The 14,462-nt window shown below is 43.6% G+C and overlaps 1 protein-coding gene across 1 annotated transcript in view; it reads left to right on the top strand.

Moving 5' to 3' along the window:
* The window catches only part of SSB (small RNA binding exonuclease protection factor La), an 18,101-nt gene continuing 3,639 nt past the window's right edge, over positions 1–14,462 (top strand). Inside the window, exons 1-11 of the mRNA XM_066612177.1 lie at positions 1–279; positions 1,777–1,851; positions 2,338–2,441; positions 7,316–7,490; positions 8,701–8,808; positions 8,894–8,994; positions 10,697–10,768; positions 10,869–10,911; positions 11,445–11,585; positions 12,409–12,595; positions 13,149–13,277. Of these exons, the coding sequence (XP_066468274.1) occupies positions 1,786–1,851; positions 2,338–2,441; positions 7,316–7,490; positions 8,701–8,808; positions 8,894–8,994; positions 10,697–10,768; positions 10,869–10,911; positions 11,445–11,585; positions 12,409–12,595; positions 13,149–13,277 (1,126 nt within the window). The 5' untranslated portion in view covers positions 1–279; positions 1,777–1,785. The remainder of the gene's footprint in view (positions 280–1,776; positions 1,852–2,337; positions 2,442–7,315; positions 7,491–8,700; positions 8,809–8,893; positions 8,995–10,696; positions 10,769–10,868; positions 10,912–11,444; positions 11,586–12,408; positions 12,596–13,148; positions 13,278–14,462) is intronic.

Below are 14,462 nucleotides of genomic sequence, written 5' to 3' on the forward strand. Positions count from 1 at the left end.
GCAGCCCATGGGGCTTACTCCCAGGACAGTGGGTAGGGCTGCAGCCTGCGTAGGAAGAGGAGGCGGCGACAGAGCGCGGCCCTCCCGGGTCGGGACGGAAAGGGGTGCGGCTAGTGGCGCACAGGCTGCTGGGCTGCTGCTGCTGGCGGAGCTGCGTGTGGTCGAGGGAGCGAGCCGCGGCCTGCACAGCTCTCCGAGGAAGCGAGCGCGCCCGGTGCCGCTGGAGCGGGAAGGTCTGCTGGGCCCTGCGGGCTTGCACAGCGAGCGCAGCTTGCGCGGGTGGGTTTTCTGTGCAGGCTGCGCCGCGCTGCGCCCCGGGTGACGCACGTGGGTCGGGGCTGGAGAGGTTCCTGGAGGGCTTGCGCGGGGGGAAGGGAAAGGCGACTCTGGCATCTCCAGCTCGGAGTGGCTCCTCTGCGTGTCACCCCTGTGCATTCACACGACCTGCGCTTATTCCTGGTGGGCCTGCACGCGGACTAGCAGAAGCAGGGACACAGGCTGCGATCCTACCCACACTTTCCTAGGAGTAAGCCCTGTTGGCTGTAATGGAACTTCTTTCTTAGTAGGCATGTTTAGGATTGGGCTCTGTGGTTGCAATCCCATCCACACTTCCCTGGAAGTAAGCCCTATTGACTGTAGTGGGACTTACTTCTGAGTAGACGTTCCTGGGATTGGGCCCTGCGGCTGTGATTCTGTATACCCTTTCCTGGGAGTGGGCCCCATTGCAGACTATAGGACTTACATCCAAGTAGGCATGCCTAGGATTGCACTGGCAGTAAAATCTCAGGAAAGATGCAGATTTTGTTTTGGCCACCCAGGTAGACAGAGGAACACCAAGGTCTCAAAAGGGATGGAGAAGCTTCAGATTGCAGGTGGGGTGGGATAGGATTTCTGAACCATTTGATTTGCACCAAAAACTCAATGCAGCTCTTTACCAGGGTGAAAATTCTGAACAGATCAGAGATTTTGGCTCCAGATTAAAATTGTAAAATGAAAATATTTGCCTGTGAACTCCAAACCAAAAGTTCAGGAGTTGAGCACATGAGAAGAGCCATGTTGGACCACGTGGAAGAGTGTTTGAGTGGCAGCTAATGGGTCTTCCTTTAAAAATGCTAATGATGATGGCAGTGAGGAAGGTTCCTTTAGCCTCCCGAAGGTTTATTCTGGCAGAAGTTTTCACTGAGCACTGTTGACTGCATTGCAAGCTTTCCCTGGGTGTAATATACGGGAAATGAGGTGTTTTTTTTTGCAGTTGCTTCCAGTTAAAGTGAGGTCAGGCTGATATCAATACTGCAGTACAACCCTTGCCATCCAGAGATGTCATGTGGTGTTACTCTTATTTTGTATTCCTAAGGCAGGGTCCAACAGACAAATGAGCTGCCTGTGTCACTTTTGTTTGTGAACTAATTGTTGCCACACAACAAGAAATTGTACCTGAATCTGAGGTGTACAGCTCGGCAGAGGAAAGGCATGGTATAAATCTTTTAAATAAAGGAGGGGTAAGAGAGTGGGAGAGGGGAGGCCTGTGGTTATAATGTTGAATGAGAAGCATTTCATGATTAATGTAGTGTTCCCAAAATCAAGGAATATAGCAAATGTGCATGGATTGGTTACAAAGTAGAGGTCTATTCATCTTTCTAATGAATGTTATCTGGAATGGTATGGTGGTTCTACCTCTAGCTTAAAAGAATGTTCACTCGCTCAGCACTGCAACCAATATCTGCATTAAAAGTGGGTTTAAGCCTGTAGTAGTAATAAATGCTGCTCTAATTACAGTTGTTGAAGATGGATAAAAATGGAGATGATGACAATGTGTCAGACTTGGAAAGGAAGGTCTGTCAGCAGATTGAGGTAGGATCAGTTGTGGAATGTGCAGCAGTCTGCATATCAGTGTAGAATCTAGATTAAAATTTTTGTATCTTACCTTTTGAAGTACTTAAAATTAGACGTTTTTCCTGCTTCTGTGTGTATTTTTGTGAGATGTTTATATATGCTAGCTGAACAAATGTGTTTTATTACAAACTCTGCTAAATGAGGTCCTCCCCAGGCTTCAAGATGTACAGTACTCCTTGTGAGTTGCATAATAGTGAAGCTACATCTCTTTTTGAATTGCTATGTTTCCTACCCATTTGGCAAGCCTCTATTTTTAAAAAAGAAATAGAAAGCTTTTGTAACTGAGCACTATTGTATGGTAATAGAAAATGTTTTTCCACTTGTATGTAAAATGTGTATTGGACACAAATGCTTTTAGTGGCTATATAGGAATGGAAACTGACTACTTGATATGTGAAGCAGCAGATTCTTTTTGGTATCATTTATGTTGCGCTTATTTTCTAGTACTATTTTGGTGATTACAACTTACCTCGGGATAAGTTTCTCCAGGACGTAATCAAAGAAGATGATGGCTGGGTTCCTTTGGAAACAATAATCAAATTCAACAGGTAAACCTGAAGGTGCTTATGTGCCTATCATGACCGGGAAAAGTCAAAACTTGTTCACTCTTGTAACATGTTTGTCTTCCTGAGTAGACTGATATTTAAATTGTCAAGAAAATGGGCCAATTGAAATTAAAATGGACACTCTAGTGTTATAAAGTATTTATTATTTAGAATATTTATATATCCAGGTCCAACAAGTTCAATTGCCTCATTTCCTGTAGGGGCATGAGTGAAAAATTCCTCTTACTGTTGCTATTACAAAAACCAGGATGAGATTTTGAGATAGGGAGAAAGGAGTCCATGTACTCCTGCAGAAGCCTTGTCAGAGGGAAAGAAAACATCATTCCCCCCTCCCACCAGAGAACTTCAAAAATGAAAGGAGGAGCTTCTCCTACTGAGTGTTTTTGCACCACTGGAGTGTGCATACAAGCTCCTATGTGCCAAGACACATGGCTGTGCTTGCCAGAACAATCCTCTCTTCTGGCTTTTGTTGTCTCAACCAGCACCCGGACAGCAGATCAGCAGGAAGTCTGCTTCCAGAATGTGCAAGTAGGCTTAATACTTTGTTTCTTTTTTTCCCTTTCACCCTAGTGTTGCCAGGCAATCCTAAATACTCCCCCTCACATTTTCATTCCAGATGAACATACCAAAGGAAACACTCAAAAGCAAATCAAGTGGGTAAAATGCACTCATAGAAAACCAAGCTTAACTGAGTAGCAAGTTTCTCCTTTGAATGAGATCTTGTGAACTTCCCTGCATTGCTGCTTGATAACTGGGTGGGTGTGCAGCAATGGTCCCCACATGAGAAAGTGGGGAAGGCCCAAGATTCTGCACCAACTCTCTGTGTTGCCTTAGCAAGGCTGATCGAAGGTTCCCCCCACCACTTTGAAAAACCAAGCAGCTTTAAAGGGCTGGGATGACATACAAACCTTGTTCTGCCAGATTCCCAATCCAAGCCTCATTTAGGGAATTTATGCCCACTCTAAGCTAATTAGCTCCCCCTTTGTTCCCCAACAATGACCCCAGTTCTCTACGGCAGTACTGCTAGACTCCACTACCAGAGTAGCTTGCCTGTTTAAACTGCAGGGATCCCTCCTCCCAGTTCCTAAGGCAGCAGTCCTTCCAGGTATAGCAGCACACCTCAGCTCTCCCATTAGTCAATTAGCCAGAAGGTCAGTCCACAAGGCAGAGTATCCAAGTCACTCTCCTCTCCAACCTGCACTCCTTCTACAAACCACACCCACTTCCTACCTCAGGTACTCCTTATATCCTTAGGGATCTCATTGCCTCTAGTAGCTGCAGCTGTGTAGCACACCATTTGCTGAAAGGCCAGGACTTAAATCTTAAAAGGGCCACTGCAGACACCACATTCTACCTCCTCACCAGATCTTCTTTGGTTCCAATACAAACCTGAAGTGGAGTTCTTTTGGAGAGAGACAGATTATACCCCACCCCCTTTTTAGCCCTGATAATGAGAGATTCTTATTGGACTCTGCTGTGGTGCAAACAGGCTATGTCTTTGTGAGTGCAAAAATGGAAAAACTTATCTATGGCAAAAAAAGTTGGAGAGGAAGAAAGCTGTATTTTAATTGTCAGGAGATTCTGGATGACAGATGCAGGAAGTCCAGATTTTATTGTGCAGAGACTCAGGCTTGTGGAAGAGACTTGCCAGTTCTATACACTGTTTTCAAAGCTGCAACTGACTCTGAAGGAAAGGGGGTGCTTTACACAGGCATTCCTGAAAAAATTAGCATTTTGCCCCCCTCCAGAAAAGCCAGTGGCTCTAAGGCCTTCTTAACTCTGTTAGCAGTAGCAGGCTGCACTTGCTCAGTGGAAAGGGAGCAGTACTCTTCATGCTCAGAGGCATTGATGTTTGTGCTGGAATGAGTCATAAATTTGACCATGTGTAGGATAGGGTGAGGTCATGAGTGTGCTTTGGGATGTGTGAGAGAAATTATGACATTGGAAGATGTTTGGGAGGCAGTTTAGAGAGTATGTCTGGATTGTTGAGAGTATGTCTAGAGTATGTCGGGCAGGAGGTCTGGTCTAGAGGGTAGAGCCTCCATTGCCTGAAGATTAACATCCACAAGGTCGCCAGTTTGAGGCCACCTGCACCGAGCGACCTTGAAGCAGCTGGCAAGCTGCAGCTGAGCTGTTCCATCTGCTCGGAGCGTGGGAGGATGGAGGCCAGAATGTTAAACCAGATCGGAGTGTAACACCTTGAATGTAGTGGTTCTTGAAAGAAAGAACCTTCTTTCAATTTGTAAAAATCCCTGCGTGGATTTAATAAGCCTGCCTTGAATAAAGTCTTGAATAAAGACCAAGAAAGGCAGTATATAAATACTGTATATTATTATTGTTGGGGCACATGTAAATGCTTGGTTACTCTGGTATCCTGCCACATCCCACAGGATCAGAGAGCTCATGCAGGTGTGTGCTTAGCTCTGATGCTGTTAGCATGACTGTGGGGGTTGAAAGGAATTGGCCCACCTAGCTGATTGGGAGGAGAAGCTGCAAGAGATGGAAAGCCTCAAAGGCAGCTGATGGGGGGAGGAGGGAGGCAAAGTTGGAAGCAGAAAACAGAGTGGAAAAGCTGTGAGGAGGAAGAGGAGAGAGATACATGAAAAGGTAAGCCAGAGTAAGGCATGGGAAAGGGAGCTAGGTGTCCTGCCAAGCTCTGAGCTTTGCCTAGACATCCATTGCCCATTTTAATGCTAATTAGTTCCTCCAACTTGACTACAGCTAATCTGCCTGTATCAGCAGGAAGGAGACCAGTAGGTGGCTTACCTGTAAGTCTGCAGGGTCCCAGCTCTCCAAACAGCAGTCCTTTTGGGATACAGCAGCAGCACCACCTCACTTCTCCAGCAGTCTGTTAGATTAGTCTGTAGGTCAGTGCACCAGTTCGCCCTCTAGTCCATCTGAGTGCCAGTTCATTGTTCAATTGCAAGTCCATGAATCAGTGTACCAGAAAGTCAGTCCAATAGGTAGAGCCCTGAGTCAATCCATAAGTCCACAAGCCTCTCCCTCCAACTACAACCCACAAACTCTCTCTGCATCAGGTGCTCCTTATATCCTGTAATGGCCTGACTGCCTCTAGTGGCTGCAGCTGTGCAGCACACCCTCTGCTGAAAGCCCAGGCCTTAACCCTTAAAGGGGCCACTGCTGACACCACATGCTATCTCCTTGCCTGATCTTCCGTGATTCCAATACACTAGGAAAAGGGGAAGATGAAAAAGAGAAAGTGGAGGTCTGTGGAGATGCCAAAAGTGGGGAAGAAACAGACTGAAAAAGTCTAAAAAAGGAGCCAGAGACTTTGGAAGGGGACTGAGAAGAAGACCCAGGGCAAGGTGACTCCCAGCTGCAGAGCCTCTTCCAGGGGCAGAGACCCAGGGGCTCAAATGTCTAGGGGCCACTCCCCACAAGGCAGTCCTGTCTTGTTCATCCACCTTGGTCAGGGTTCCTGGCTGGTTTGACCTTTCCTGCTAAATTCCCCCAATGCACTGGTGTGGTGAAGCTGCCTCTAATTAAATCAGGTACTGGCCCCCTTTTAAGCTAATGAAGAGACAAAGAGCAGGCCCAGACTACTTGATATGAGGTGTTCTTACTGGTATGTAGAAATAAAACCCTTCCTTTAGTGTATTGTGGTCTATCCTGTTAGAAAGACCGAGAGAACCCTGGGTCTGTGATACCCCACCCTGTTTGATGTTGACCTTCTTTCTTGGGAAGAGGTAGAGGGGGGGAAGGCTCCCACTGCTAGTGAGCTAAGAGGCTACTTGTGTACCCTTGTACAGACCACTTCTTAAAAAAAAAAATTGCAAAGCAATCTCCATAGCAAAGGGATAAGATTATGAGTCCCATTACAACAGGAAACCAGCTTTGAAAAAGATAAAAGAAGAAATGTTTGGGAAGTACAAGGTGCTGTTGTCCTGCTTACCACGAGAGCTACCACTAAAAGGTGCCTATATTTCCTTTCACAGGGTATTTATTAAACAACCAGGCATACTAAATGGTTGCTATAACAACCAAACCTGTGTTTGCACCTAAATAGAATTATTATGCTATCCAGGAGAAGAATTCAAAAGTTCCAGTCATAAAGCTCCCATTTTTTTTTGCCTTGTAGAACTTATATCTATCAAAGGGAGAAATTGAAATTATGGATTTTTGTTGTGGCTGTCGTTATATACATTTAAGGACACTAACCAAAAACACCAAAGTGAAGATTAAATTGCCTGGCCCTAGAACTTTCCAGGGTTAAGGGTTACTGGACAAAAACAGTGTTTTTTTCTTTGTCAAGGAAATGCATCCATGTTTCATAAATATTAATACAATCCAAAAATCAATATTAATCTAAATATTAATACAATGGGCCCTCCTTATCTGCAGTCTTGGCATCCTCTGATTTGAATATCTGCAGAGGCTGAGCCTGTGGCTGGGGGCCTTAGAAGGCCTCCTGGACATAACTGGCATTCCCAGTTTGCTGGCATGAAATAGACATGCCTTCCAGTCATGTCTGGGAGGTTTCTGAAGAGGCCAGGAGGCCGCATGCACTTTGTTAGATTTTATTATCTGTGGAATTCAATATCTGGGGGGGGGGGGGATCCTGGAATAGATCCCCTGAAGATCCAAGGGCCAACTGTAATTGCACAATAATAAATACAGCAGCAATTGTGTCATATTTATGTTTGGCCTCAAGACACATTTGCGCTCCTAATTGTTTTATTTGCATAGAAGAGCAGATTTTAACTCAATACGCTTGATGGTCATGGATTCAGTTTGAAGAGAATATATATGTCTTAATATACATTTGTATTGCATTCAGGTTTCTTTTTAAACCAGGTTAATGGACAGTTAGTATAACTGAATGCTTTCTTTCTTAGGTTAAATCGCCTTACAACAGACTTCAAAGTAATAGTGGAAGCATTAAGGAAATCAAAGACTGGGCTTATGGAAGTCAGCGAAGACGAATCCAAAATCCGAAGAACTCCAAACAAACCTTTGCCTGAAATAACGGAACAATATAAGAATGAAGTTAAAAGCAGATCTGTGTATATTGTAAGTCAGCATGATATTCTAATGCAGTAGATTTCAAACTTTTGATCTTGTCTATCAAAGACCCCTTGCGCACTTAGGACATACTTAGTTCAGGTGGAGCCAGGCCAGGGTCTATGAAATGAGAATGAATCTCCAGAATGTTACCCAACACCTCCTAGGAGTGGTGAAAGTGGGCAAGCTCTCTTTCAGGGTTCAGGGAACTCCTAGGTTCCTAGGAGCACAGATGAAAATATTGTAGTTGTGTCTCATATAGCAATGAAATGGAAATCTAAGGATTGGATTTGTGTACTTTGTATTTTAAAAAAATCCAAAATGTGCACTCTGTTGACATGCCTTAATAAGCAAGTTCGGTTTAACGCTATAATTTTGCTGATCGTGAGGGGAATAAGGAACTATTTATTACTCTGAAATCTCACACCTCCTATAGGACGTTCTCCATACTCCTTTTACACCTGAGATTTCATCATGTACTGTCTACATGTCTTCAAATGTTTCTCTATAGCTATAAGGACTGAAAACTTTAAAGTAGAGAATTTCAGAGTGGTGACTAGTGACAGCCCAATCCTAACCTGCACTGGAATAAGCAGCTCAGTGGCCTGCGCTGTATCTAGTGCAGGTTAGGTGCAGGCTTGAGGTCACCTCAGGGTAAGGGGTAATTTTGGGGGGTATGGGGTAATTTTTCCCCTCGCCCCATGTCAGGCCCTATTTTGCCCTATTGGATTACCTGGCTCTGCACCAGCTATTTACCTCTCCAGGCCTCCCCCTGCTCCCCCCCCCACTCAAAATGCTTCCTCTCCACTCTGGAACACCCTCCTGTCACCATGTCCCACCCTCTGCACTGCCTGGTGCAAATGTACCTTGTCAGGCTGGCACAGGGTCCAGATCTGGGCCAGAGCTGCCCCGCTGATTCCTGAGTCGGTGCAAACATGCCTTATAGTGTGTTTGTGACAGTTGGCAGCTGGCACAGGGGGTCTGCACCGACTCAGAGTGCTGTTTGAATTGTGCTGTAACATATTCTGTGCTTGTGCAGCATGACCATTGAAATGCAGAATATTCACGAGCAGGTTTGGTATTGACTGTGGTGAATAATAACAGTTTAAATAATCTGAAGGTCCCCAAATAATCAAGTGATGTTAAAAGTTTGTGGTGGGGTGTGTGTTGAAATATTTCAACTGAATGTGAAATAAGTACCTGAAATGTTACTTTTCAGAAGGGCTTTCCATTAGACTCAAACCTTGATGATATCAAAGGATGGCTAGATAATAAAGGCAAAATCGAAAATATTTTCATGAGGAGAACATTGGAGAAGAGTTTTAAGGTAACCACTTTAAACTGAATTATGTCAACTATAAATCTTCTGGCAACTTTTAACTGATCTAATTAATACTACTTTCTTTCCCCAGGGATCTGTATTTGTAGTATTTGATAGTGTTGAAGCGGCCAAGAAATTTGTGGACACTCCAAACCAAAAATATGATGACACAGAGCTTACTGTGCTTCTCAGGTAAGCGTGGTTTTAAACCATGATTGGTGGTGGTCTGAAATGGACTTGAGTCAGTTCAAGTCTTTTGACTCTGAAACAGAGTTGGCAATCACTAAAGGTCTTTGAAGAACTCTGCTAATCAGCTGATTCATCAAATTGCTATAAGTTTCAGAAGCACAGTACTACTCGAGTTTCCTTCCTACTTATTTTATTCCTTCAAGAAGTTCAGGGCAGCATGCCTGGTCCCTGCCATCCTATTTGCCCCCCTTTGATCCCTGCAGCCTTCCTACGTTGAAGGGAGTGTTCACAATATCAATCAATATTTGATTTTCTCTGTAAACCACTTTGTGAACTTGTCTGTTGAAAAGCGGTATATAAATACTGTTGTTATAATAATATTTATTTGAAGAATTTATATCCCGCCTTTCTCCCACAATCGAGGGGATTCAAGGCGGCTTACAGCATAAAACCAATAATAATAAATTAAAACAATACTAAAAACATAGGAATAAAAACAGTTAAAACACTAAACAGAACAAACAGGACCACACAATTATTAAAATCTATCTCATTAAAAATCCTGCCCACAATGTCAGTCAAATGCTTTCCTGAATAAAAAGATCTTGAGTCCCTGCTGAAAGGTCTTGAGAGAGAAGTCGTTCTTAATTCCAGGGAAAGGGGATTCCATAAATGAGGAGTCACCACCAAAAAGGCTCTATTTCTGGCTGCCATCCCCCTCATCTCTGCTGGTGGTGGCATAGTCAGAAGGGACTCCCTTTGATGACCTTAGTGGATGGGTAGGATTATATGAACCAATATGGTTGGTTAGGATCAGGAATGGGACCTTAAGCCCAACAGGCTTGTGTGTCTGTTTACCATTGTGCTGTGTACTTCCTGATTTCTTCAAACTGTGACTAATGCAAGACCAGGAACTTTGGTTTGACTTTGGTTAACAAAAAGAGGATATGAAACCAGAGTTTGAAGTTGTTTTATAATGTGGTTTGTTACGCTGCAGTTTCTGGCTTTGCAGGAGCTATATAGCCATGGTTTAAAGAAACTGGAATTTCAGTCATGCAGACAGGAAAGACAATGGGAGGAGGGAGCACATGGGCTTGTTGGGGTCTCATTCCCACTTCTAACCATTCATAGCTGTATCAGGTGAACTAACCCAGTAACTATCTCAAAAGTCAGTTTTACAACTGAATGGGATATTTAAATCTTGGTTTCCCTAACCAAAGTCATATTCTGATTCTGTCTTACCTTTCCCATGGCAACTGTCTTTAACCTTGGCAGCTGAGGCTGCCATCAGACTGCAGTAGACGTGGTCACGTGTCTCTGTTGGCTGAATGTGCTTCTCTTTAGTCCATTACACCAAGTGCCAGAAAATTAGTCTAGCGTTTTTGTGTTTTCTCTGTTACATGACTTGCTCAGTCTGCCTGCCCTTTAACACCAGTTCCAATAAGACAGAGAGTGAATAGTAATGTTCGGTCTGAGGAATGGAGGGTTTAGCTCAGTGGGAAGTAGAGCTTACTCATGCTGTATAAGAGCCAGATGGCCAGGTTTAATAAGAGCTAATGTCTGTCTCTTCAAAGACCGTCTGTCAACACTAATTGCTAACAGCTGTCTAGCACAGCTAAGGATGAGCGTCGGAGAGTGATTAGCTTAACATTTTACTGTATTCTTGCACTGAAATAGTAGTAAAATGATTTAACTAATTGTGCAGGGAAGATTACTATGTAAAGAAGAATGATGAGAAAAGACGACAAAGAGTGGAAGTCAAAGCCAAGGCCAAACAGTAAGCTTGACCTGAATTCCAAAATAGCATCTCTCCTTCTTTAGAATTTTGAGTTTGTCCAAGGTTGCTCTGTAAACTTTATAATCTTTGTTTGTAACAGGGAAAAGAAAGAGAAACAGAAACAAGCAGAAGAAGCTGAAATGGTATGTATCCCATATTGTCTTTACTGTAATCATTGCTGTGGTGGCCAACCCACAGCATGCCACGTGTCAGTTTTTATGTAGAGAATCTTGAATGTGCCACTCCACCTTAATGTCGCTTTTAGCAATTACTACAATAGCTAAATAGAGCCTCGAAGTTCAAGGACAGCATGTTTCTGAGAGTCAGAAGGTACATAGCAAGAAACATGGGAGTGCTGTTGCCTAATTTGGGGCTTTTCAAAGACATTTCATTGACTACTGATGATGCCAGAAAAGCGACCTGCATGTGGCCTAGGCTGGCTTCCAGAAAAGCAGCGGTTTATAGCGTCAGATGGTTGCACCTAGTGGCTAAGAACTGGTGAAGTAGTGCAAGAGATCCACAAACGCCACAGTGCCCTGGAACTCTTAATTTTGTGGACCTTCTTATACTTAAAGCTCCTGAGTACTTTTATGATTCTCTTCTCACTGAAGTCCAGCTAATCAAGGGTGTCAGCTGTTCCATCTTAACTGAACCTTTTCTTTTTCTTAAATAAAAGAGATCTTTGGAGGAGAAGAAGGGATGCTTGCTGAAATTCTCTGGAGACTTAGAAGATCAAACTTGCCGAGAAGATCTCCAAGCAGTTTTCTCTGACCATTGTGAAATTAAATGGATCAACTTTGTCAGAGGTGCAAAAGAGGTCAGAAATTGGGTAACTGGTGAAGCAAATGAGGCAACATGTTCAATTCTTGAGAAGTCTGTTTTGTTTTTCTTCTAATCTGTCTACTGGGTAGAGTTAGGAACTTGCAGTGCATAATGGATGGAAAATTAAGAGTTTGAAAACCTACAAATTTTCCACAGAACAGTTTGCATACAATTGCTTGGGGAGCTAGCTGATTGCTGGTGGAGTCATCTCTAGCATGTAGATAGCTGCTCTATACCTGTTGGTTACAGGTACTAGTTTATCTCTGGTTGGCTGGCTGGGTAGGTGAATTAAAGCTAAATGTGTTCTCAAGGTGAAAGGAAGAATAGCAGAGAGGGTAGAATATAAATAAGTGGTTACCCACATGCTACTTTCTGTGAATACCTGAATTGAAGCCTATTCCAAGCAAAAAAATGATACAAGAATGTAAACAGGAACAAAAGGATATATGGGAATTTACTAGTGGATTATGTTAAGTGTACAGTGATGCGTTTATGGAATAGGTCCCCAGAAGGGTGATGTCCAGTACACAGCATAAATGAGGAACCTGTACAGTGTAGAATGAGAGCTTATGGAAAAGCTTGGCTTGTGTGGTCTCGACTACCACACGTAATGTGGTATATTGGCAACTATTAACTACCAATCACTTCTTTGAGTCATTGCTTCAGATTTCAAATCTGAACAAAGCCATCAGTTGAGGGCAGCAATGGCTTGCATCTAGCAGAAATTGAACATTCACAAATTACAGTGAGCTGTGTGATGGTTTATGGTACTCAAGGCTAGAGCTCCTTTGTTAATTCAAATGTATTTTTGTTCGTAGGGAATCATCCTGTTTAAAAGTAATGCAAAAGAAGCGCTGGAGAAAGCCCAAGAAGCCAATAATGGGAATCTGCAACTGCGAAATAGAGATGTTATATGGGAGGTACTTGAAGGAGATGTAGCAAGAGAAGCACTGAAGAAAATCATGGAAGTACAGCAAGAATTGCTAAATAAAAAGAAAGGGAAAGGTGACTTATTTCTTAGGCTTTAAGTATCTATTGAGCTTTCTTAAGCCTTTATATTGACAATGGATATTGAGCAAGGAATGGTTTGCGCTCCATAGTTGTGGTTCCAGTTCAGGCAGGCCCATGTGCATTGGAAGCATGTCTGTAGTGTACAGTGGCTCATAGAGGGAACCCTGCACTTTTTGGGCCAGCACATAGTGGCAGAGAAGGGCAGGCCAGTGCTGGATGAGCAATAATATTGAGCCTAGGAGGGATAAGATTGCACAAATCGTGGTAAGTGGGCTGCATGATAGGACCATTGGCATGAGTTATATATTGAGGGAGGAAGAGAATGTGTTGGACAACAGGAGATCTGGATGTTAGTGGTAGAGGTTATGGTTGGAATCTGAGTTCACAGGATTGCTTGCAACTGGATGGACAAACTAGCCACTATGTTTTCAGGTGATAAGAAAGTTCTATCTGGGATTTGATCTGTGATGGCATGCATATTCAGCAAACCCTAGATGTTACCCAACTGCAGAGAACCTGCAGTCTAAAAATCTCCGTATCCTGACAGGTTACAAAGGTAAAGGAAAAGGTGGTAAGGGATATCAAGGTGGACCAGACAGGAAAGTGAAATTCCAAGGCAAGAAAACAAAATTTGAGAGTGAAGATGAAGAGGAGTGTGATGGCAATGGCACAGCAGGTAAGCTGTCTCCTGTATTGGAAGAAGTTTCTTACTGGGTATGGTGCCCTAAAAGTAATTGTTGCAAAGGGGTGCTGTAAAGGTGGATTAACCACCTGTGATATATTTGCTCACCATTTGTTTTAGTTTGTTGAATGTTGCTTCCTAATGTAGAATATACTGAAATGGTGAGTAAAGAATTTGCCACTCCAAGCTACAATACAGGGAATTTAGCTGATGGTCCAGATGTATTAACTAACAAAATGTGCCCTGCTTGCAAGTGGTTGGAATTTGCACTTTTGTGTATCGGCTAGATCGAAACCAGGGGTGCCCAAACTTGCGGCCATCTAGGCCTCTCATTGCGTCCCTCAGGGAGCCCGCAGTCTCCAATGAGCCTCTGGCCCTGCAGAGATTTGTTGGATCCCGCACTGGCCCAACGCAACTGCTCTCAGTATGAGGGCGACTGTTTGACCTCTCGCATGAACTGTGGGATGAGGGCTCCCTCCACTGCTTGCTGTTTCATGTCTGTGATGCAGTGGCAGCAGCAAAGGAAAGGCCAGCCTTGCTTTGTGCAAGGCCTTTTATAGGCCTTGAGCTATTGCAAGACCATTCATTCATATAAGTTCATCTTTAATATATTCATTTATGTAAACTTATGTAAATTTATTCAAATTTGAAATATAAATTAATTCTTTTTTTCCCCTGGCCCCTGACACAGTGTCAGAGAGATGATGTGGCCCTCTTGCCAAAAACTTTGGACACCCCTGATCTAAACTGACACTTAGTTTTAAGGCTTTCCACCTCTCCCTCTCCCCTCCAAACCTACAAGAATTTCAAGTACCCCGTTGGTCCCTGTTGCATATATGCAAGGTTGGGCAGAAGACCTGTATTTTTCTGCCCAACCTTGCATATATGCAACAGGGACCACTGGGGTGCTTGAAATTCTTATAGGTTTGGAGGGAGGTTTGCAAGGTTGGGCAGAAATGGCTTAAGTAAGTTAGAAGGTCCTTTGTTATCAGACCAAAAAAAAACAAAAAAACTTTCTCCCCATTCATAGAGGGGCCCTGTGAGGGAGGAAGGAGGATGGATGGAGCAATACCACAGAAGCAAGCCCTATATAGTAAGCAAGAGAAGGGCTAGCACATAGTTGAGGGGGTGCATTATTTGGTTATGTGGTCTAACAAAGCTTGTTCTGCAAGGAAAAGT

The sequence above is a fragment of the Tiliqua scincoides genome, chromosome 1, assembly GCF_035046505.1.
Source record: "Tiliqua scincoides isolate rTilSci1 chromosome 1, rTilSci1.hap2, whole genome shotgun sequence".
Classification (NCBI taxonomy): domain Eukaryota; kingdom Metazoa; phylum Chordata; class Lepidosauria; order Squamata; family Scincidae; genus Tiliqua; species Tiliqua scincoides.